The sequence below is a fragment of the Uloborus diversus genome, chromosome 1 (genome assembly GCF_026930045.1).
Source record: "Uloborus diversus isolate 005 chromosome 1, Udiv.v.3.1, whole genome shotgun sequence".
NCBI lineage: Eukaryota > Metazoa > Arthropoda > Arachnida > Araneae > Uloboridae > Uloborus > Uloborus diversus.
The window spans coordinates 225,024,891-225,051,270 of record NC_072731.1 but is presented as its reverse complement, the minus strand read 5'-3'; the positions used below and the strand labels follow the sequence as shown (position 1 = coordinate 225,051,270).

Sequence of the window (26,380 nt, the reverse complement as noted above, 5' to 3'; positions counted from 1 at the left end):
ATGCCTTTTTTCTCTCTCGAATCTTAGGGAATAAATAGGAAACACCAATTAGACTAAAGTAAAGGATAAAGAAACGAGCTGATGTGTGCAACACATGACTTCCTTTTACTCCAATTTAATGTCAATTTCTTATTATTGGCAGTTTTAATATGATTCAATAGTTTACTCTCTAAATATCACCAACAGTGGCCAATTTGAAACCAACTTAAAAAAAAATCGCCAAATTTGTCGCCAAGTTGGTGATAAAACTTCGCGACCAAAAGACTGGCGATATATCGCCAAGTGTCCGACAAATCATAACACTACGTGAGTTTACATCGAAATTAACAATGATTTCAACCATAAGGGGCAAAAGACCCCCTTTGGAGCATACGAATGCAACCAAAAAGGAAGGTGCAAAACGAGACCCCACTAGGAGTCTACGTACCAAATTTCAACTTTCTAGGACATTCCGTTCTTGAGTTATGCAACATACATACGCGCATACGCACATACATACATACATACATACAGACGTCACGAGAAAACTCGTTGTAATTAACTCGGGGATCGTCAAAATGGATATTTCGGGTGTCTGTACAATCGTAGGCACATATCCACGTGTGGTCGGGTTTAAAAAAAAAAAAAAAAAAAAAAAATCAGTATTCATTTGGGGGCGAGCAAAATGGAAATTAAGGCCGATTTTTTGAGGGAAATTTTTTTCGCGAATACAATACTTCCTTCTTTTTAAAGGAAGTAAAAATATATTTACTGAAATAATAGTTTTTAATTATATATATATATATGATTGCAAGAACGGAACTAAAAATTCTACAAATAAACTTTTTACTTCCTTTTTTGTAAAAGGAAGTAAAAAGTTTATCACATCATGGTTTTAAAGATATTTCTTCTACGTGTACATTAAGTTTGCTGCCGTATTAGTGGAGTAAATTATAAGGTGGTCCCAGTCGTAACAGCTTTATTAAGTTGGTGCCACAGAGTGTATAGTATGTGAAACATATCTATAAAATGTCGAAAGGAGTTTGTCTATTTTGTAAATTAAGAAGAGTATACTAGTGTTACGTTTATAAGCAAATTGACCGATTACAGATTAATAATCGTGCTGACCTTAACACTTCAATTTTTTCAACGTCAACTGAGAGGATTAATTTCAATATTTCATTCAGTTTTTCGCAAATTTTATACTGTTTGTTTTTATTTTCGCCAGTACAATTTATGATACATGTTATACCTATGTTGCACAAAATTACATTCACTTATCATTGTCAAATTTATTCATCAAACGGCCGATTATGGCCGATAGCCAGTTACTGTCTATGAATCAGCGCATCCATAGAGTATACATATAGAACAAAAATTCAGTCTACGACAAAAACAAGTTGAACCCTAAGGTTATGAAAGACCCAGATATTCTAACCCTGCAGATATAGAAGTTGGATTGTATTTTTTTTTTCTTTTGTGCCATACAGCAACGCATAGCAATTTAATGACTTCTTTTAAAAGGTAAGGAGTCTAAGAACTAAAGTTAATATGAAGATTCTTTTCGGTTTAAGGGACAATGGGTTCGTTTCCGAAATTTTGAAAGTATTTTTTTCTGAAAGAGCAGCCCCAAAACATAGGATCTGACCATTTTTTAATTAATTTGTTTAAGTTTAATATTTTTAAATAATTACTATAATCTTTGCGCTTTTATTGTTTACGCTTCTGTCCAATGACATCACAAATGAGGAAATGCCATTTAGTGTTACCATTCACAGAGCAAAATACTTAATTCATATCTTTACTCACGTGTATTGGCAACGATATGGTTGATAGCAAGCGTAGAGCGTAATTAGTTGATTCGCTTGTTGATTATCATAACGTGGAAATGCGGTAACATATGCGCCAAAGTGCATCATTTGTGACGTCATCAAGACCACGCCTTGTTTAAAAAATCGGACATTTTAAAAAATTAAATTAAAAAATAACTGTTTTGAAAATAAAAGTATTTTCTAAGTCCATGTTATTTTTTTATTTATTTTTATCAATTTCAGTGACAAAAAATACTACTTTTGACTGAAGGAAACAACCCAATTGTCGTGGGGGAAGGTTTAAGGGACCCATGCTTAAGTGGAAGGTTTTTGATGATAAAGCATCCACTTGTTACGAGACTTCATAGAACCATTTATCATGTCTGTTCTTTAGAATACAAATATATAGATAGATCTTGTAACTCAATATAGAAATATTCTAGAATTAGGAGTTAGTCGGAATACCGTTAAAAAGCAAAACGCGCACATCCCAGTCGTATTTCCAAAATAGATGTTTAATTTATTTTTTGAATTAACACTAAATACTTATCAATGACTGAAGCTATTTGACGCTGATATAAAGACATTCTGGTTTGTTCAAGTCGACCTGTTATCTTTTCGCTGATATCCTTTGATTTTTTTTTTTTTTCAATGCTGTTTTTTTCTGGATGAATTGTGATAAATATCCGCGAAATTTTGATGTTACTCTTTTGAATCATTCTTTCATGTTTCATATTCACTGAGTTTATTTATTGAAAATAATTAAAAATAATTTTCTAAAATACAAAATGATAATTGATCAGAAATTAAAAAGTCATTAGATTTCTTTTCCAAAACCCGCATTCATTTGCAAATTACATAAAACAAACCTTAGATAAATGAACTACAGAAAGACAGCTGAAACAATTTACTTGCATAAAACAGCGATTTAATTGTAGTCTTCTTGTATCGATTGTACTTTTGCTCATCTACTCTGATGATAAGTCAAACTAGACTAAAATAGAACAGTTAGTGAAGTGAATAAACGTTTTCACGCTTCCTACTTTGTCCCGACTTTTGTGTGAAGCAATGTCACGCCATCGCTGAGCCGTGTAAGACAACTGCATAGTTCTTTTGCACGCAAGGTTGAGAAGCAAAAGCAGGTTTATTGAATAAAAGAGAATCCTTAAGTATATAATAGCGAATGATCAGGTAACACTAACGTCATTAAAATGGAACTCGCGCCGCAACATAATTTGATAATATTTTTTGGTAATGTTTGACATGTAGGGAAAAGCTTTATTGTGACAAGGCTGAACTGGATCCGGTCACTTAACATTTTTGCGCGTAAAACCGTCATTTTAGGAGAGTGATGAAACGAAAAAAGTGATCGGCAATGAGCGCTATCTATTGTAGTTTAGGGTTAATCCACTGGATTTAGGGTTAAAAATTCAGCTATCTAAATATCATCAAACAGTCAATTGCTTCGTTCAAATGTAGAAGCAATTTTCTCCTGCCATGCTTTGACGGGCGATTTTCTAGTTATTAGTAATATTGCACGGTTTTGGGAGTTATCATTTAAGTTTTTTTTTTCATGTGAAGAATTATGTAAAGGAAATAAAATTATGAGTGCTAACACTGATGGACCGTAGTAAGTATTATGCTTTATTGTGAAAGTAACTGATCACATTCCATTAAAAAAACGTACACAAATAAAATAAAAGAGGTGCATAAAGCATAACCACGGAGAGATGGCGGATTACCTTGAAGCGGTAGCATCATTTGTATCCTTTGCAATACGTAGAATCAGCCGGAAAGCGCTAAGTAGTAAAAGGCACGTTCTCGCTGATCCTATCCATTGCAAAATGATAACAAACAATACAAATGATGTTTTCACTTCAAGGTTATCCGATATCTCTCGATGGTCAAGCTTTACCTCATTCTCTTTGGTTAACTTTTCATCTATATTGTGTTTTTTTGATATATTTCATTGCATTGGTCTGACTGTACTTGCGATGAAAAAGTTGCTTTTACTTTTTTTATTTAAACATCTTTCCATACGGATAATTTCCCAGTACCATGTGTTATTTCTGTCTTTATTGGTTTGTGTACATTTGTATCAAGCGCTTTTAAATTGATCAATTTTCCAGGTAGCACACTTTGTTTCACAAACGTTTAAAAACGATTGTGATAGTTGTAACAATCCCTTAAAAACTTTTATAAAACGCTTAAATGTTACGTATGCTACCTGAGTTCCCAGAAAGTACATTTCGTTTCATTCAAAATGAATTAATTAGCATGGTGTTTTAACTTTATTACTATAATTATTATCGAATTTGTTCTGTGAATGTCTTACAAGCAGGCCATGTCAGCCTAATTAGAAACTTCGGGCATGGCTTTTGACCCGGCCGATGACCCTGAAGTGATAATGTTTACTTCCCAAAAACAGTGAAACTTCAGTAAACATTCGGCAGTTAAATGAGATTCTAGGCAAAAGAGTTTCAAATAATCTACGTTCTTCAGTATATTCATAATAATTAAAACAAAAGAACGAAAAAATATCTCTGATGGAATTTGAAGCAAAAATTCTCTGATACTTACTGGATCTCCAGCTTTTGCAACATCTCCTGGAATTCCTGGTTCGCCTTGGTCTCCCTAAAATGATTAGAAACAAGTTTTTAATATATTCTCTTTATATTCACATTCGTATCAGTTTGGAACGTTTTGCCCGGAATTCTTTTAACACAATAAAAAAAACTATTAAGTATGAAGAAAATAATCATTGTTCATATGCAGATTCTCTGGTTTGGACGCCCATCGCAATGCATTTTTAAGATATAATTCAGACGAACTGAGTTATTTCTCATGTGCATTTTTAGATCCCTCTGGGGGACATACAGTGGCTCCCAAAAGTGTTCGTACACTTTGAAAATTTTCAATAAAACCAAAATAACGCGAAACTGAATTCGAATAAAAAGTTCAATATTTTTTCACATCATTTCTATGTCATACTTAATAAAACCCAGTAGTTTTTTCAAAATATTGCCAGATTTTGTTTTTGAAATTTGTCAAAAAACGATGAGACAGAGAACTAATACGCCACAAAAGTCATCGTACACTCAAATATTTTCGAATAAACTCATGATTAAAATTGTCATATGTTGTTTTTGTTTTTTATTATTTCTGCAATGTGTTGACCCTTAAACGTCATTTGACTTTAATTTTTTGTTTATTTATTCCTTAATATTGGGTTTATTACTTTAAAATGGCTGGTATTCGTAAAAACCCACAAACACCATTCGAAAGTTGAATTTTTTTCTCACAGTAATAGTAAATTGGTTTGAAATGTCTCTAAACTAGTTAATTTATTCCATAATACAGTAAAGTGCTTGATAAAATGATTTAAAGAAAGGAATCGGATCGAAAATATGGCAAGAAAAGGTCAACCGGCAAAGTTAACAAAGCGTGATCGAAGATTTACAGTTAAAAAAGTTACGAAAAATACACATTTGAGTGCTGTAAATGTTTCTGCAGAGTTAAATGAAAATTTTTACATTTAATTTTCACCTAAAATTGCTTGCCAAGTTTTCTGATTAGCTGGATTACATGGGACCTCTTCCCGCAGAAATTTTCTTTGCCGTGCAAAAAGCAGAAAGCTTACGCTTTTCGTCACAAAATCAATGAAAAATAAGCTCAAAACGTTTCGGAATGATGTCTTACTTAAAGATAAAAATGAATTTAACATTTTTGTTAAACTGTTATGTAATTGTAAATAGAAGAAAAAATGAGGAACTTAATCTTAAGAACTTAGTTGGACCAGTTTATCAGGACGGTGGAGGTGTTTTGTGTGAGGGTGCATATTAGCATTAGGGCTTGTTAGTTTGGAATTGTTTGAGGAAATAATGAATCATGCTGTTCATTTAATACTTTAAAAACAAATTTTAAACTCTTAGCCAAAAATTTGGTTATGGGAAACAATGTTGTTTTTTATCAAGATAGCGATAAGAAGGACACGGTTTTTTTAACGTTTGCGCCTAATGCTTCAAAAATCGTCCTAAAATTAGAAAATACTCTTTCAATCTCCAGATTTGAAATTAATGTAACATATTTAGAGATATCTGGAGGCTAGATTACGAAAATACGGTTTTGAAACGAAAAAAGAGCTAGAAACAGTAAGACTCGAAGTGTGGTTGAACACTTGCTCAGAAATTACGCAAAAAAAAAGAAAGGGAAAAGAATGAAATCTATTTCCAGACTTTTGAAAGGTGTTGTTGATACTGCGTGATATTCTACTAAATAATAACTTAATAAATATTTAGATTATTCAATAAAATATTAACGTTTCTTAAAGTGTACGAAGACTTTTGTGAGATAAAATTTCCGGCACTTTTTAGTTTTTGATTTAAAAAAAATAAGTTTTAATAATTTATAAAAAGAATCATGTAGTTTTGTTGAAAATTGATCATAGGTTTTATAATTTAGCACTTGTTCCGAAATATTAATTCTAACCAATGGATTAGGTCCTATTTCATTGAAAGTCGTAGGTGTACGAACACTTTTGGGAGCCACTGTATGTCGTGGTGGAATTGCGACACGGTAAATTTGCCACAGTTCGTAAGTAGGAGGTTTGTTTCAAGTAACATTCTGAAACATTTGTTTTTATATCTGAACGTGGAAACGTAGAAGAAGCAAGTTGAGCAGATGAACTACAACGAAATTTTAACGCAGTATTAAATTTGATTATTAGTAGGTAAGAACATAATTACATAAAATAAAAACGTTTTTTATGCACCACCTACGGAGTACTACTACTTCGTCTCACAATCAATACTTTGTTACAAAGAAAGATAAAAAAATATTTAGGAAGTTTCCTTTACTGCAGAGACTGGAGATCTCACTTAATTTTAAAGCTATGTTGAGGTTACAGGAAAGGTAGACAGGATGTAAACAAATAATAAAATATGCCATTTGGTTGCACCAATCACGTATTTAGCGTAATAACAGGTTGGCCCCAAAAGGGGAAAAAATTTGGTAAACCATTTGTTTATTTTCTTTTAATCTTTTTGGAGAGTATACCTTGAATTTATAAGGTGGTTTACTTTATAACTTTAAATGTTTCTATGAATTATTATAGCTGAAAAAATTTATTCATTGTCGTTAAGTTTCTTGAACTAAGAACTTATTCATTCCTGGGTGTAAAAACTTGCTTTATTCGAGCAGAAATCCGTTTCTAATACGAAAATCAGAAATGGTTTCAGTACTTGAAATGCGCTTTCTGGGCATTCTCACCTGATAAGTAATTGATTCTATCTAATTGTATATTGTTCGAACTGCCTCTAAGATACGCTGAAGCAGTTGAAGGATTTACTGCTTCGCATCTTGCCAATTTAATCAATATTGGGAACGTTCATTCTAATCAACTGAGTTTGGATGATTTAGAACTGGTCTTACATATTTTAAGCATTAAGATTTGCAAAGTGATTGACTTTCTTCATCGATTCAACTGATTCAAAGAGCAATTCGATCTACAAAAACATTTCATCGTTGAAAAGAAAAAAGTTAAAAATAAACGTAACATCCAAAGATATTATAAACTGTAGAAGATAATTAGAACGAAGCAAATTGTAACAAGTTTCTTTTTATTTTTTTTTTTTTTTTTGGTACCAAAACTCTATTTAAAGCTCGAAATTTTTGTGTTAAAGAACTTTGTTAGTTTCGAGAATTTAAAACTGCTGATGGTGCATAGAGGAAGTTGTTTGGCACGAACTACATTTTAGCTCAAAACGTTTCATACCGAGTCATTGATAATATGTTTCGTAAAACTGAAAAATAAATAGAGGAATCAGCTGTGTTTGTACTAGCTGGAGTAATAAATCTCGCTTTTTATTTTCAAAAAAAAAAAAAAAAATCTAATGTGGACATCACACTCTACAACCTTTTACATCTATTAAATAATGCATGTTTTTTGAATAACTTAAAAAAACAAGGAAACATTTTAAATATTTTCTTCTCTAGTTTGTCGCGTACCGACGTAAAAATGCGATTTCCCAAAGATGAAATTTCCAAACGTCGACAATATCGTCGCCTCAGAGCAACAATAGGATTTCTTAATATTATTCCTGGGATTAGATGTCTTAGTGTTGCTCTAAAGCGACGATATAAACGTGACTTTCTGAATATTGCCAATACCGCCAAAATAGAAACATATTCGAAAAATATTTTTCTAACTCAAATGTGTTGCCAACTTGACTATAAATGGCCAAGTTGAGTTTGTATTGGAAGTAACACTGATTTTAGACTTCGAGATTTGAAGTAAATAGAAAAAAAAAAAAAAAACGCAAACAAACTTATAATTATTGTATTACTCGTACTTAAAACTGTTGTTGAGCTTAAATAGCTCCAGCAACAACTGGGGCGCAGAGAGTAAAAGTGGTGTGAATGTTTTTTCTTTTTTAAATAATTTGTAATCACTGTAGAGATATTACTTTTAATTTCATTCGAACGAAGTGTAAATCTATATTTAATATCGTTGGTCGATAGACAATAACCGTAAAACGGAACAGCATTTTTGTTTTGTGTGAACGGAGCTATTTTGAGAAATTTGAAGTTATTGAAAGGTTTAGCTTCAATTACACTGAAAATTTTATTTATTTATTTATTTTTGAAACAAAAAAAGCACTACTTTTACTCTCTATGGCTTAATTATTCCTCGCTTTTTAAGGCCTTTCCTCTTTAGCAACTGAAATTCAAAAATAACCGTTATCGTTTTCATTAAACCTTTTTCACTGATAAAGCAAGCTATGCTTAAAGATTTCAAAATTTCCAAGAACTTTGCTTACTTTTTCACCTCTAGATCCAGGCAATCCATTAGTTCCAGGAACTCCAGATGGTCCCTATAAATATAGTTTTGTCACATTTAAACTCTTCATTAGTTCTTACTCATTAAAGCAACAAAAACGAAAGATTAAAATATTCAAAAGTCTTACCGGCATTCCTATTAAACCCGGCTCACCCCGCAATCCAGGAGCACCAGGAAATCCCTACATCAAAGAAAATAATTTTCTTTCTGAATATAGGCGGTAATACATTTGTTTATCACAGACAAATACATAAAAAATTATAAATCCATTTTTTTTTTCGAAATAGGTTTTTATATGTTCTCAATTTTCCTTCAACGAATTTAATTTTCCTGAAAAAAATTAAGTTCAAAACTCTTCAAGTGCGTTTTTTTAGGCTGGTATTATGTATGGAAGGTATGTTTTCGTTACATAGTTATACATAAAAATTTTTAAAAAATACTAATGCTACTAAAAATATATTTTTGAGTTTCGAAAGGTCAATCAGATTTTTTTTTAAATTGATTAACCGAAGAATAATTTAGCTTTTAATAAGTTAAGTCAGGGACGCTTCATTACATTGATTACCAGAGGGATCTTCTTATCTCTATTTCACAACCTGTCAATTTATATTATATCCATATCTATGCACTGTCTCTACGAGAAGGTTTCAAAAATGCTCAGTTGGGAAAAAGTCGGAATTTCAGAGTGCTATAAAACCTTTCCCATTCAAATACAGTTATGTGGCACGTTCCATAGCACTAGAGCACTACTGTGTGTTGTTTTTCCCCAAAGGAAACCCGTCACAAATGCCATAGTACATTAAAAAATAGTGAAAACTCGAGAAAGTTATGTATTATTTAATTGCATTTATGAAATAAACATGGAATGAAGTTATATTTGAACTACTAAAATTTTAATAAAGATTTTAACGGCAACACATCTGCAGTTGTAAGAAACATGTTTTCTCTATTCTAAGCAGTGTTAAAATTAAAATATATTTTCAAGATTTTGCACCAAACTGATTAAATGTTTATTTAACAGTTTTCAGAGGGTTTGCTTGAATAGGTTTGATGGTCCATAAAGAAATTAAAAAAGGTTAAGCAACAAATAAGCTTTTAATCATTATATAATTTTTCTTTTGATTGTGTATATAGAACTAAATAAATTGTGTAAAATGATACAACTTCAATTAATGAAAGTTAGTCATACCCTTTCTCCTTTTGATCCAGTGTCACCTACTCGGCCATCCTCTCCTTTGTCACCCTATGAATTAAAATAAGGAATAAACAAAAACACCAGAAAGTATAATAAAGTTAGTTTGAATATTGCAGTTAAAGTATAGGATTTTGCCGTATATTTTGTCTTGTCAATTGACCCTCGTTTATGTCAAAAACAATCTATCATCAAATTTTTTAGTTTCAAGAAAAAAAAAGAACTATATTGTTACATTAAATTGTTTAATATGGAATAGAACTTTTTTTAAATCTTTTTTTTATTAAAAGAAATATATCTAAATCTTCATCGGTTTTAGTGGTTTAAAGTACTATAATTTTTTAACATGACGGTAAAAAGGCGTTTTCAAAATTTTAAAACTTGGTGCTTGACTTGTATCGGAAATAAACGATCCAATTGCAAATGCACTATAAAAAAAAGAAGAAGAAATTGACAAAATTTTCTTTGAAACTTTTGTTAACACAACAGCTGTGAAAAATATTTCTCTTCTTCAGTGACTAGAACAATTAGATGATATGGAATGTTTCATGGGTAAACATTAACATAGGGTAAACATGTTAATTTTAGTTCTTCTAACTAAATTTTTACCGAGAATTTTGGAGAATGTTTCAAGACAGTTTTGAGATTAAAATAAAAATTACTTTTCAAACATAGTCACAACTTTTTAGCTTTATGTCAGGCAAGTTAAACTTTCACATTAGTTTCTTTTTAAAAATCTTATTAGTGCTTTCTTCCTGAACATTTTAATAAACAGCAGAAGGTAATAAAAGACCAATTTTGTCCTAATTTCGGTGTAACTGAAAATAAGCTTGCGACATATTTTAGTGAACTAGTTCTGCCGCCTCGGGAATTAGCATAAATTCAACACAAATTCGAAAAGGAAGAAATTAAGATCACTTTTTGAGACATTTATGCAGCTCCTCTGTTTAACGATAAAAGTGGGATAGGTGGCGAGGTGGTAATGCGTTGGCTTCATGCGCCTTTGGTCCCGGGTTCTAAATCTTTCATCCAAGTAGACAGTTGGAGGTCTTTTGAGAAGCAGATGATCGTCAACGTTCATGTCGCATGATTAAAGATCCCTTGAGCATTCATTCAACATTGAATACTTAAAGTTAAATTTCTGGTACAATTTCACATCGTGAGAGCGCAGGGTTTCCCCTTGTGGTAAGAAACAGGGCGTGAAAATTATGGCATTGACATCTGACTCTTAAAGGCGGAACATAAAAGCATGGATGCCATTTCGAGCGATCGCACTGGTCTGCAAAAAGTCTCTAAGGTAGTGGAAAGAAAAAAAGTTTGGTGATAATAGAAGGCTCATGATGTTTATTGATCTCTAAGGTTTGATTTTTAAACCTAATGAATATAATGAAAATATTATTTTTTAGTCAATTATGAAACTATTGCCGTTCTTAATCGACTCCAAAGAATAGATGGTTATCCTTACCTTTTGTCCGTCGAGTCCCGGTATTCCAGCCTCACCTCTTTCACCTTTATCACCCTAAAGACAAAACGTTAAAAAATATATTTTCTTCTTCTAGGTATTTCTTTTTATTTTGAAAAACATGGCATCAATTTTTACCTTAAACCCCATAGGTCCGGGGAATCCTGGTTCACCTCTCGGTCCCTTCTCACCCTAGGTATAAAAGAGATAAAAATTAAAGAATTTTACATCTACTAAACATTAAAAACTAACTCGTCGACTTAAGTAGCTATATACAGAGTATTCCGTTTTAACCTGCAAGACCTTCATTTTCTTAACCGTTAGTTTAGTCCTAGGTGCATAATTCCAATTGCAAAAATGTTCAAAAACAGATGCAGAGCTATGATATTGAAAGTTTGAAGCAAAAACTAAAATGAGTCAAAAAATACGAAATTGAACTTTTTATACGGGCCCTAGGACCCCTAACTAATATTTAGAGAAATAATCGCCATTGAAAACTATTACTAACACAAAAAATTGACATTTGTGCGACCAAAGTTCAAGGAGATATTCCAGTTTAAAGTTTTAAGGGAACATACAGAAGATGAGATTGGAACTTATCGCTCTTTCAGAAGAATGATAGGTCATCTAAGTAAGGAAACCAAGGTATTTATATTTTTTTCATTGCTATTCAAAAAATCTAAATGTTATGCCGCGATACGCAAAAACACACTGCAAAACTTTGAACAATTTGAAAAATCACATTGTAATTTTAAACACTTTTTAGTCACTATATTTTCCCCCAAAAGGTGCTATTGACGACGAGTGAACAATGGTGTAAGTCACCGAACACTGTGTTTCATATCCCGGTGAATATTGGTCGTACTAATTTAAAACTTTTTGTGTTGGAATTGTTTTTCAATGGAGATAAGTTCCCTAAACATTAGTTAGGGGACCTGGGGCCCGTATAAAAAGTTAAACTTTGTATTTTTTGACTCATTTTTATTTTTGCTTCAAACTTTCAACATCTAACTCAGCATCTGATTTTGAACATCTTTGCAGTTGGAAGTATACATCTAGAACTAACGGTTGCGAAAGTAAAGGTCTTGCAGGTTAAAACGGAACACCCTGCATATGCTGTAAAATATGCTATTACGCAGAATAACAGATAGAAGAAAGATTAAAACATAAATAACGCATTTAAAGTCATCACACGCCTGTAGTCATTATCACAGTTGCAGAATTTTTTTTCAGCTGTCTGCGATGCTGATGAAAATCCAAAAATAGCTTACAAGATAAACCGATATTAAATAAATCATGAAATCTAAATAGGCCCCTAAAAATGCTTAAAAAGAAGTATTCGACTTGTAGAATAAACCCCGGCAAATATGGTACAAATTTTCATTTGTTCAAATTTAAGATTTTTTTTTCTTAAAAAAACTTAGTTATTTTCTCTCCCAACTAAGAAATGGTACGCAAACTTTCACACGAATCTGCAAGCACTGTCGAGCGCATTTTCTGCAATCGGCATCATTAGGTAACAAAGCATTTAAGCAAATGTTAATTCCGATGTTCTTACACACACACACACGTATATATATATATATATATATATATATATATATATATATATATATATATATATATATATATATATATATATATATATATATATATATATATATATATATATATATATATATATATATATATATATATGAGCCGCTCAGGAGCCAATGCGGTTAAGTCAAAAACACAAAAATTGAGAAAATTAATGTTTTTTGATACATTAGTTTTTAAAATTCTTGGTTTATTAATTTAATTAGAAAAGTGTATAAAATCTTTTTTCGAAATGTAAACTCTGCAAAAAAAACAAGATATGTACAGGATGTGTAAATAAAAACGTAAGTATTTATTGAAATAATGACAGCATCTTAAAAATTTTAGGACTTATACCTTTTGGCAGATGAAAAATATAAGAAATTTATGTAAAAATAATAATATAACACTTATTGTCATAAGTTTTATGTTTATTCATCATAACAAAAACCATCTTCCTACAAGTTATTTAAATGTAAATCTTGATCTCCATGTGTTGTCCTTAATGTCCTGTAAAAGTAGTGTTTAATTTGAGGTATATACTTTACTGAACATATGATGTCTTTTGTTTCTCTTGAAATTATTCTGAATATAGGTTGAGTTATATTTTTTAAATTTACTGGCCAACCTTTTTTTATTTATTTATTTAAAATCAATTACATGAAAGTTATCATCCTCGTCAAAATTATGTTTGAGCTTAATGCTGCTTGGGTTCCAATTTTATGCATCTCATATTAAGTCAATTGACTGTTAATCCACTTGTTGATTTTTTTTTCTGTTCGTAACAGCTTCTTCCAATATTCTTGTGAAAAGAAATTCTCATGGATTCTTTTCGACAACTCTGAAAGGGTTCTTCCTTTTACTATTTTGTATTATATGATACCAGTCACTAGGGTTATAAATATACAGAATTTTGTTGCATAAGCTTCTATAACTGCAAAATCAGCATCATTGGGCAAATAACTGTGCCCACTTAATAAAAATTTAAGCTCAATTGATTCAGCCTTTATGTCTTCACTCTGAACCAATTTCATTAAACTTAACACGGTTTTTATATTTCGATTCTGTCCTGAACATGAATCTGAATACATTATAATTTTTTTAAAATCCTTTGCGTACAATTTAATGTGTTTAGATAAACACGATGACACTTCTTATGAACCCCGCGATGCTTGGGTTATAGGCCAAACATACATGTAACCCTCGTTAGTCTTTAAATCATGGCAACCAAGATTGTATACAAATAAGTTTCTCTTGTAATAAGCCACTGATGTGGATAGTTTCGGAAATGGTAACGCTTTTTAGAAATCAAAACTGAACATGCATATTTCGTCTGAAGCTCTTAGTCGATCATTAGCCATACTATTACGGGCAATTGCTGCATCTCGCAAGTGTTCGTCATGTTCAACTTCAGCTGCAATTTTTTCTTCATTACCAAATAATCGGATGTTGCACAAGTATCTTTTGAAGGTTGCTTAAAATGTAAGTTAAATTTTGTCGAAAATATATGGTAATAAAACTTTTCCTTTACTGGTACAATTTGCTCTTCATTACATTGTTCGACATACAGGTTATACATTTTTGCAATAGAAAAATCTGAATTCAAGTATCTGCCACTGGGATTTTGACTTCTTCTATAATGAATTTCTTGTTTTTCAGTGTTGCCAACAAATATCGAAAGAAGAAGAATAATTTAATTTTTATTTCAAAGTTTATGTAAAAAAATATTGATAAAAGGTGGACTTATTCACAATGCCTTCTGAAATTATTATACAACATGTTCAGAAGCTATTAAAAAAAGGGCTGTCTAACCTAGAAAAAAATAACCAACGAGTAAATCCTTTAATAACTAAGAAGATTAACATTTATTTTATCAAAATTTCCAAAAATCAGAAAATATCCAAAAATGGACTTCACCGCATTGGCTTCAGAGCGGCTCATATATACATATTATATATATTAGAACCAGACATCGTTGAAAATAGTTTCTTCTTTTAAACAGAACTATTGGTGTTAAAACGAAAAAGTTGATTTCAAAACGGCAACATTTATTAAACTTATTTTTCGTTTTTATTGAAAAAAGTTATCTTGAAAAATAAAATAAAAAAGCTTTTTACAAGATGGGGGAAAATACATAGTAAAACAGATACAAACAGTGAGAATACTGAGAATGTTACATATGGCACATAAAATATTTAAGAATAACGCTACCTTTATTTGATCTATCAGAAAGAATACAAAAGTTGCTTTCTTGAAATACAAGATTACAGTTTCATATTCCACGGAGAATATTGAAAAATTTCTGCGGTATACATTGGTATAGACGCAGGAAAAAAAAAAAAAAAAAACAAGTTTTAAGTGGCAAAAGAGAGAAAAACCTTCAAGTAAAGACAAACGTAATTAAAGGTAGAGTATAAATATTTTAGATTAAAACTACTATAAAACTTTACAGAATGCTGAAAAAGAGATTTTATAATAAAATAATTAGAAAAATGCGTCGAAGATTTTAATCTGAAGCTCGTTAAAAATATGAGAAACAAATAAGAAACTCACAACAGTAGGAGAAGCACAAAAAAGACGCTAATGTTTCAGCAGAAAAAAAAAAAAAAAAAAAAAAAAAAAAACAGCAACGATTTAAAAACTTTTAATTGATTGAACATTCTATCAATCTTTCATCTTGGGAACCTAAAGTTTCGGAACGCTTCCATTTATATTGCAAAATATTGCTCTTTTTTTTAAAATTATTATTTAGAGTTGCACTTCTTTGTTGTTTCCATTGATCCCGTAGTTCCTAACTCATGGCCGGTGGTTCATATGCTGCCCGCGAAGCAGATCCACGTAGTCCCGTGATATGTGCTATGCTACAAAAAAAAGAAAAAGAAGAAGAAGAAGAGGAGAAGCTATTTTCTGGAGGTTTACCCCTTATTTCACTGCCGCTAAAACCCCCCCCCCCCCCATAGTTAGAAATTCCTCAAAATAGGGAAAACTAATGGGTTACTCTCCCGATTCGCCAGTACTATTTTTCCGAAAATGAAAGAATAATTAAAATTATTTATTATTAGAAAGACAATTATGTATGTTTCATGATTTTATAGTCGAAAATAATGTAAGTACAAAAAAAACCGTTAATAACTAGTTAGAGTACTGATATCTTTATTTCTATTTGGTTCAACTGAACGGCGCAATATTTTGTAAATTCAGTATTTTGTAGCATTTTTTCAGAAGAAAATTAGAATTAAAAACTTTTTTCATTAGAATTTTTCTGTTTCAAAATATGGAAATCCTGTTACCGATTCTGCCCCCCCCCCCCAAACAAGGGCGCCCTGTCCAAAAACTTATTTTCGGCAAAATTCATAGGTTGATTTGGCAAATTAGGGGACATAATTACAATACTGCAGTTTTTTTCTGGCAAAATGTTCCTTTTCATCAGATTTATTAGGTGTGCACACCCGTATTTTAAAATTCGGCACAATTTGTAGTTCTATTCGGCAAATTAAGGATTCTCACCTTTCCAAAAATTATATTTTGGGGCGCCCCTGCCCGTAATGATAAAAAAAGCAATTAAAGATGTATATATAGTTAAGTGTTTCATAATATTTACTCGTCTACCTTAAAATATGATATTATTAGCGGTTGAAAAAGGAAAATAAAGCGATGTGAAAAACACATATGATTTTAAAAAGAAAAAAAAAATTCTGCCGTTTTCCCAACGCAAAGCTTCATTTCCCCACTTACCCCAATCTTCCGCCGTTTCGCCGACATGAAATCCCTGAATATCTCAAAAAGAGGGAAAGACATTTCGTGTCGGCGAAAAGTAATGGACTCTGTTCTAGAGCCCCCCAAAGCAACAAATCATTTTCATTCGATTAAAGAACAATAGTTGCAAATTTGGCCTCCAAAAAAGCAAGAAATAGGTTTCCATAAAGATGGTGGGAACGTTATTGATAAAAGCAGCATGCAGCTATGACAATATTTCATGATTTGTAGATTTCTCTCATTTTCTGTAGTTCCCCATATTACCTGATACAAAAATATAGATTCAAATTTCGGTGATCTGATTCGTGAGGTTTATCTGAATATGAGGTGCGGCACTAGCGTGAAGAAAGATTCCACAGCACTGTTTTGCCCTTTCTACTCGAATTTTTTTGACTTTATACTGTCCCTGCAATCGTGATGTTTCCAATCTAAAATGACAAACATAATTAATTAACCTTATCTCAACTTGATTTTCCTTTTATCTATACTATCTTCTTGCTTGAATACAGCCATTTTAATATAGATAATAGATCACTTCAGTTCAAGAAATATATCGGTGAGAGTTCCGATATAAAATTTAGAACATGTTATAGATTGTTTCCTATAGGTCTAGACATGCAAGTAGGTTGCAATACTTATGCTGTCATTGCTGCTCAAGCAGTAAAGTGAGTTCAAGGGGTTGAGCAATTGAAACGTGGCACTAAGGAACACATTGCAACAAGGTTCAAGTCTGCTTTGTTTACATTTTTAAGTTTTGACTGTAAAAGAAAGTTATAAACAGCGTAGACTGTGTAAGAGATTTTCTTTAGCATTGCGCCAGTCTACCATGAGTACAGAAACATCAAGTCAAGCGAAAGAATGAATTGGAGCATATAATTAATTTACAAAACCAGAAGTCTTGTAGTTATCTTTTTCGAAGACTTTTAACTTTTTTTTTAATATAAAAAAAGATAATATAGAAAGAAATTAAATATAGAAAAAAAATGTGGAAGAAAGAATGATATTGAAAAAAGCTAACAGCAAACAACACAAGTAGGGGAAAAAAGAAAAGAAAACAATTGGAAAATGCTTAGCAATGCAATACATTTCATATTTTTTAAATAAGTAATTAAATAAGAAAGTTCACGTATTTTAATTTCGAACACAGCTGGAAATAAGTTATTGCTATAAATAGAAGTATATTTTTCTTGAACAGTATCACTATTAAGTAGTACTATTTTATACCACCATTTTTCTTTGATCATTACCCAAAATACCATTGAGTTATGCTTACCCTAGCTCCTGGAAGACCAATTTCTCCGGGTTCTCCAGGTAAACCAGGAGCACCCTGCAATACAAAATTCATGATTACAAAAATCTTTATTAATGAGAAGGACGATTTTTGATTTTAGATAACTACAGATATATTTTCTGTCAACGGAATGCCATAATAGTGCTAGAATATTTACATGCAGTTTTCGGATATTCATAATAAAAAGTGTCTATAAGCGCACGGTTTTAAAGTTTACGATTTGATTTAGCCAATAAACAGTTAAAGAAGTGAAGATGAACAGATTTGTATAGTGTAAGGGTTCGAAAGCGTGTTTTACAGAACTGTAACAGGAAAAAATATTTTACTAGCGAAAGCTGAGTTGAACAAAACAGGGTGAACTAAAGATTTATGGAAAATCCTGATACGTGTTTTAGCGTACGCACATTAGTAGTTGGACTTATTTGAATTCATATTTGAGGCGGCTAAGCGAATAAGTCAAAATGTTTTTTTTTTTCATTTCTTCTTTTCTAATACGCTATCGTCAAAGATGTTCAACTTTGCCAAAATGGCGACTTTATCTTTTTTTTTTTTTTTTTTTTGAAAACGACACATTGAGCTCTTCTAAGTCCCCAAATCAGCTGATGGATGCGGCATTGTCTATGACACAAAGAAACATTGCATCTGTTAGCTAGTTTGGAGCTTAAAAGAACGCCAAATATCATCGCTTTCAAAAATTGGCAAAAGTTTCCCACTTGGAAAAGCTCTTTCGGTTGATGGTATGCTATTACAAATAAATGTATTCATTTTTATCTTCTTCCTGGAATCAAATAAAAAAGAACGAAATATAATGAAACATGGATTCACAGTGTCAAATTTAACTGCTGGCAATAATTTGCATAGGTGCTATTCGGTTGTTATGGTTGCATTCATCAACGTATGGGGAAGGGGTTTTGGTTAAACTGCAAAATCCTTGACTTTGCGCCATGTTTATAGTACCTAGTGTGTCAGGTGTACTGGGTGTTTCAAAAAGAATGATCCGATTTCAAAAAATCATAACTATTCAAATTTTAATCCGTTTCATTAAATAAATATAAGGTTAGAATGGGGGAAAATCTCGAGTTTCATGGAGTTGCCAACAGGTAGCGCTAACTCTCTTTTTTCGGCCGCCATTTCAGTGTTTGTGAAAATGGCGACTGCGCGACAAAAATCGTATTGTGGTTCACACCTCGCGAGCTGCGAGCCCTTAACAACTGTTCTGCTTGCTTTTCGTCGAGAATACCCTGGTGTTAAACCTCCAACCCCACATAGAGCATTAGAAGATGGTATAAACAATTCGAAGACAGGGCGATGCAGACATGCTTGCAAAAGTTTGGGACGAATTTGAATACCGTGCAGACATATGCCGTGCATCCAAAGGTGGACATATTGCGGAACTTTAATTTTGTATGTAAAAAAAAAACTCAATTATTATCCATGTAATATAAAATTAATCTGAAGTGTCTATTTTCAATAGTTTTCATAATATATGCATTTCAAATCGGGTTCGGGTCATCCTTTTTGAAATTCCCTGTTTATTAAAACACATAGTACAAAGACAGGAATTCGAAATCCACTGAGTTTCGGATATTACCAAATTATCGTTAGCAATTTGCTTGTGATAAAATCAACTCAACCCCATTCTCTTCTCGCAAATTTGTCCACTCGATTTGAACGTCTACAGGATCAATTTATCAATTTTGCATTAGGATGATTGTTTTTTAAAAGAGCTTTTTAACTATAACGAGTTGGATGAAGGAAAGCGTCAAAAGTCTGCTGCGTATTATTTGCAATGTTTAAGCTTCTTCAAAAGTTCATAAGCTTTCAGTCTCTGCGTTGGGTCAGTCTTGATATTAATTTATTAACTTTATTGACCATGAACTTTTCTATTTCTATTTCTATTCAAGAGTCACAACTGACTACAACTGTATTATGTCGAGGGATCTGCATACTAAGTGCCTTGCCTCCATTATTTTATATACCGATAGATGGCAGCACCATCACCGGATCGGACAGTTAATGAGAATTTAGAACTAGTCCAAGAGCTAATAGCTACCTAGTACTAGCACCCCCAGAGGTATCGTTTCACTTGGAGGACATTGAGACCACGAGCATATTTAACGTCGCCCAGTCCCCTTTAATGACGACGGTGGGTCTTCGACCAGCGGGGATCGAACCCGAGCCCCTCCGGCCCCGAGTCCAATGCCCTACCGATCAGGCTACCACGGCCCTGACCATGAACTTAATAACTACTTTTATTAGTTTTTGTTTCTTGGCAACAATACAATTTTTCTTCCACAAATAAAAGCTTCTAAAATTGTAACTTTTATCACAATATGAAAACTTTTACTTACAAATCTTTAGGTTTACCCATCGTTTCCAGTTATTAATACTAAGCAAGTGCGTTACATTGCAATGCTTCATCAATTTCGACTGTTAAAAAATTACTTTTCACATTATTTCTTGAACTTGTGTAATTTTTTTTGTTCCGAAACTAGGCTCTACTGTTAGAGTCATTTGACAACGTAATATAACGAGCGAGTAAGTTTTTCAAATGGCATCTTTCACTAAAGGAAAGAGCTATAGTACTATACTGTTTTTGAAGAATAAACTACAAACATATTTTTAAAAGAAAAACTATTAAACTATAAAGAAAAAAATGCTTAGCTAAATTTTCTCTGAGATTTTATCACAAATTTATTGGAATTATGCGCTTTGTAATTTTAAACAAAGCAGGAGCATCTGTCCTGTACGGATTTGGTGTTATAACTAGAAAAGTATTGAAAATAAAAGGTAAAAAAACAAATTCTCATTAATTTTTACTTTACTCATATTTTCAGTTGTGAGACGTTTGCGAAAAACTCGTATTTTATATTGAAAAAAACGTGGCATAATATCGCAGTTTTTGCATCACTGTAACCTTTGTACTATTTCTTTCAGAGTGGGAAGAACTTTTTATACTGGTGTCACCCGAAAGAATAGATGCCCTCTGGCACTAGATTCGCAAATGGTAAGGAACCAATGCGCAGCCCCATGGGAGACAATCAAACTACGGACAAATTTTATTAATAGTCTGTCCTAAACATAATTCCCCCCCCCCCAAAAGCCTTAAAATGAAATTCGTAAATATATATAGCTCTACATAAAGGGAAACTTACCGGTACTACTGGATATTCTGTTGAAGCTCCGGGTATTCCATCTCGTCCTGGTAAACCCTAAAAAAAGTTCAATTCATTAATTTTTCAGTTGTAAAATCTAAAAATTCGGGATTGACTTTGAAGGAGATGCCCATTATATTAGTTCAAGAGTCCTTTTGAAAATATTTACAATAATTGACATAACTTCCATTTCATGTGAGGTGTCGGCTAATTCACTTTTGTTCTAATATACAAATCACTCTCTCAAATAAATATTTACTGAAAAATCTAACAAAAATAGCTATTTGAAACTGTTGTAAAAACATCTGATGTCTTGAATGATTCTTGACATTGAATAGGTTAAAATTTTTAAATTCTCCATCGTCAGAATATTTTTTGAAACATTCAATAAAAAGACATTAAGATTTCTTTCAAATAATGATACCAGATTGTTTTTTCTCTTTTTTTTTTAGAATGTAAGTTTTTGCAAAGGCTTGATTAACTTTTGTAAGGACATATTTCAATTATCTTGGTCCTCATAAAAAAGGAAATTCATTACTAAAACAGTTCTTTAACTTTAATTGGGAAGAAAATACTAGATCCGTAATCAAACCTCTAGAATTTATCCTTCGCAGTTGTTTTTACTTCCTTTGAACGATGAACATTTTAAAATTCTCAAACGGTAGGACAACATTAGTTTTAGAAAATAATTCCGAAAAAAAAAGCAATTGCTCCTGTTTTGCCCAATTTACAGAATATAAGAAAAACAGATTTTATCTCCCAATAGTAGTTTGAAAAATTGCTAGTTATTTTTTTTATAGGCAATAGAGAATATTTGGACGCTGGAATTTGTTCATAAAATTAATGATCTATTAACTATTCAAAGACATGTTTTCAAATGACTTCGAGAAGAAATAATTAATGTATATTTACGAGAGTTTTTTTTTTTTTTTTGAAGCTCCGTTTGACCATTAAAACAAAACGGTTGAATAAAAAAAAAAAAAAAAAAAAATTCACTATCAAAAGTAAAGTACAATAGATATTATTTCTCCACATAATCACGTTGACGATTTAGGCATTTGTCGTACCTGTGCACAAGTTTTTCTATTCCCCCCTCATAGAACGTTGCCGCCAATGATTTCCGCAAGTGATTTTTGACGTGGTGTTTTCGACTCAGCAAGCACAATTTTTTTCTGTAACGCAACAGTTCTATAGCTATAGAATGTAGGGACGATCTTGAAACTTCTGGAAATTGCATCGATAATTTTCTTATCTTGAATCTTCCATTTTCTTTAACCGCTTTGTCGACTCGTTGAACAAGGTCGTCTGTAGCCACAGACATGCGTCCCAGACCTCCTTCATCATGCACATTAGTTCTGCCCTCTTTAAATTTTCGGAACCACTTACGAACAACATCAGCACTCATTAAGTTGTCTCCATATACACGTCTTATTCTTCAATGACTTTCCGTTTCCCTGTTACCCTCTGCTTGCAAGAAACGAATAACACTTCTCAATTCACATTTGGCGGGAAACTGGATAGAGACAGTTATGTTTTCTTGTCTGTAGCTCAACAGGAAATGGCAGATTGTACTCGACAGTAACTGAGTGTTTGGACAGGGGTATGTGCAGTATCCTAGTACACAAACCAGCCACCTGCCGCCCACATGATTTTCCTACTGTGAAAACGGAGCTTTAAAAAAAAAAAAAAAAAAAACTATGTATAAATGTTATGTTAAATTCAAAATTTTGCTTATCTTTTTATTATAGTGAAACTGCAATCAATAGACTCAAACTCAACTAATACCAAGCGAAGCGAAATAAGAAGAAATTAACTTACGCTCCAATGAGTGGCTACAAATTAACTAAGCTCTTTTCAAAACGTAATTTTAATTTGTTACGATATTTCTGACATTTCTCTATTTAATAACATATGACTTAGTTCTACATTATTATTCCACCCTAATTGAAATCCTCACTTCCATCGCAACTATCGCCTGCGAGTTTTGTTTTGAGAGAGTGCTTCCAACTCATGGCTGGTGCACGCAGCGAATCAATATCTTAATCGCTCAGGTAGGAGCAACTTCTCACGAAAGCACACGCCAACCCTTAATGAATGGTGCTCTTCACAAAAGCACTTTTGAATAGATTTGAGACGAGCGAACTCGAATTGTGTTTCCAAAGATATCAAAGGTCATCGCTGCTCGCGGAAAAGCTTTCGGAAATAAACAACTTAGCATCTGCCACTTCGGAAAGTTAAGTTGCTAAGTTAATTTTCTGCTCCACGAAGCGAGAGTCGGTGGGAGAAATCATGCGAAGAGTTTTAGAAATTTACTTTCATTTTGATTAACATAGGTTTTATCTACAGAAATTCTAACGTGAGTTATCAGGTAATCATTTATGGTGTCGTACATTTTAAAAAGAAATATTGTATAACAATCGCTCTTCGACTGGGAATTACATTGTGGACTCACGTAAAAAGACAGAAAAAGTTAGTAATAGCTAAAAAGACTTCCGAGTCTATGCAGCCTTTGTAAAATGTTTCTAAATTAGTTCAAATATTGTTTGTCAAGTTTTTTACATGCACAGTCCAACTCGCTTATAAACAGATTAAAAGGAACACGACATTTGCTTGTTATAGCCGAATGATCATAAAAAAAAGAGTTAGGAAAAATCTAAAAATTCATACTTATTTACGATAGTTCTTTTTTTAATTTTACACAGCATATCGAAAAAGTTAGTTATTTTGCTTCCAACCGTGTTATCGACTCTTTCTTGTGTTCTTGTGCCATTGTTTTTCGGAGAAAACTCTTGGCCTGAAAATCGGAATTTTAACCCCTGATTTCGATGAAAATTTGAAATTTTTGAATAAAAAAATGTCTTTATCACTTATTCTCAGGATTTATTACTCATTATTAGTAACTGTCTTGTCCATGTCAAAAGGATTTTTCCAAGAAAGGATTAGATAATCTGACGGGAGGAGAGCTACAGAAATTTTATGAACCACTTGAGTATTGCTCGCTTCAAGCAGAATCTTCTCGTTATAAGAAAGTTCTCATAGACTTAACATTGTACCAATCGAATGCTTCTGATTTCCTCGGGTTCTCTTTAAATTAGAGCTCAATGTAAAAGAATCCATCTGTAATACTTATAGAAAGTCAACAAGGAGTTAACACGATTTAAGAAAAAAAAAAAAAAAGTTAGAGATGCACAGAATTAGAAAGTACGCAATTTTTGGATGACAAGGAATGTCATAAGATAATGAATAAATTAATCAAAGGTTTAAATCATCTATCACTCCAACATCACTATATATATGTATTATAAGGGGTCCCAAAGTTTTTCCTTTTGTTACACACTTGTGAAAACTAGAATTTAATCAAGATACTCCAAAACATCTAATCGTATATTATGTGTCCTGTATATGCCATGATATACGCCCAAAATGTCACGGCCAAAATGTCGCCGATCAAAAATGTCGATGGTCCAAGTTTTCTCCGATCCAAAATGTCGCCGGCTCAAAATGTTACTGGTTCAAAATGTATCAGTCCAAGAAGTCGCCGGTTCAAAATTCGCTTATTCAACTGGTACGAAAAATGCAAATGTACAAAAATGCTGTTTAACTTCAAATTTGCGAATGAATGGTAACTGCCTTCAATGAATGTCTCCGTTAAAAAAAGGACTGGACTAATTGAGTTTCTTGATAAATTCTAAAAAGTTTCTCCCGCTTCGATTCGTAACTCTCGGCTGTTTTTCAGCAAATAAATAAGTACAATTGCACATATGTATGGTTCTGATGAAAAGAAATCACAGAAGAGGTAAGAATATACAAATCACAATTTTGGCTTGTACTTTAATTGCACGAAAATATTTTAATCATATCTATCACGTTTGTTTTCTTTATAGAAATAAAGTTGTCCATTTATGACTATTAACATACCAGTTCTGAATTTTTTGGCATTATAATTAAATATCTTTACCTGCTATTGGAGAAAAGCATATCGTGAATGTAAATAACCCATTAAAATACACTTACCGGCAGTCCTGGAGGTCCTACAGGTCCAGGAGGTCCGGATTCTCCTCTTTCCCCCTAAAATATATTGTTTCGTATCAAAAATAGAAAAACAAATATATGGAAATGTCAAAGTGTAATGCTTATGCGAAAAGTTAATCAGTAATTACAAGACTCAGACAAACAAGACTTTGAGCATTATGCCCAATAACCAATGTATCCATCAATCATATAAATATCCTTAAAATACGTAAATGCCTTTCCCAATATTTTTGTAACCACAGCTGCAACTGGATGAAAAATTAGAAAAACTTAGTTTAGAAATTATAGTTTTTACATTTATTTTTATTAATGTGTCTTTTACTTTTAAATCAAGGAAAATAAACCAAGCTGTCATTTCCCCAAGCAAAGCAATCAAACAGATTTCATAGGTGTTTAGTAATATTATTCGAAAAATCCTTTCTGGTTTATCTTCCTGACAATTTTCTATCGAGATAGATACTTTTGCTTTACTAGTATCATATGTTTTTTTTTTTGTATAAGGAAAGGAAAAAGCGAAGCAATGCCGTAAATTATATATACTATGCTCTTTTTTTTAACTTATATCGTGAAACACTAAAAGTTGGAAGGAGATATCTGTATACATCGAAAAATAGCATGGGTTCCATTCCAAAGAAAATTTCGGGCTTTGGATACAAGCTTTATTAAATGAATTTTAAAGCATCCTTTCTTTAGACAAAAAGAAACCACTTTCTTGCAGCCTTATCCAACTATTATGAGTCTCAGTATTTTTCTACAACTTTCTCCGATGATTCAATTTTGTGACACTATGTGCATTTTGCATTGTTAAAATGCATTACAAATGCTGTTCGCATTTCGTAAGTAAAAAACATGTAGTAAATATTTTTGTAGGTAAGTTTTTAATTTTCCAAATGGGTGTATAGGTATGTTTTTCAGTTTCAACTTCGTGTGCTTTCTCGATTTGGGATTTCCTTACATAAAATTAATTTAGCTCATTCAGAAGATACCGCATCAATAGCATTGTTTGTTTTAAAATTTTCATTTTATAAATGAAGACACCTTAACCTATTCAGTTCTGTCGGCCACAAAGGTGGACTTTAACATGTAAAATCTAAACCTTTTATTGTTTTGAGAGTTTGATGTCGGCTCTAGAAATATAAAGATGAATTTTTAAAAACTGGATTTCGTTATCTCAATTTTAATCGTGTAAGCCAGTTTTCCCCAAACTTTTTCGCGTAACAGCACTCTTCAAAGAGAATTAGATTTTTTTCTCATAACCCTAGCATATTTCTATTATACATACATAT

General features: G+C 32.1%; 1 protein-coding gene across 1 annotated transcript in view; it reads right to left on the bottom strand.

The window, feature by feature from the left end:
• LOC129218973 (collagen alpha-1(IX) chain-like) overlaps positions 1-26,380 on the bottom strand; it is a 137,191-nt gene that overhangs the window by 69,172 nt on the left and 41,639 nt on the right. The window contains exons 16-24 of the mRNA XM_054853295.1: positions 25,077-25,130; positions 21,063-21,119; positions 17,890-17,943; positions 11,421-11,474; positions 11,286-11,339; positions 9,818-9,871; positions 8,756-8,809; positions 8,609-8,662; positions 4,371-4,424 (exon numbers count right to left, since the gene is read on the bottom strand). Of these exons, the coding sequence (XP_054709270.1) occupies positions 4,371-4,424; positions 8,609-8,662; positions 8,756-8,809; positions 9,818-9,871; positions 11,286-11,339; positions 11,421-11,474; positions 17,890-17,943; positions 21,063-21,119; positions 25,077-25,130 (489 nt within the window). The remainder of the gene's footprint in view (positions 1-4,370; positions 4,425-8,608; positions 8,663-8,755; positions 8,810-9,817; positions 9,872-11,285; positions 11,340-11,420; positions 11,475-17,889; positions 17,944-21,062; positions 21,120-25,076; positions 25,131-26,380) is intronic.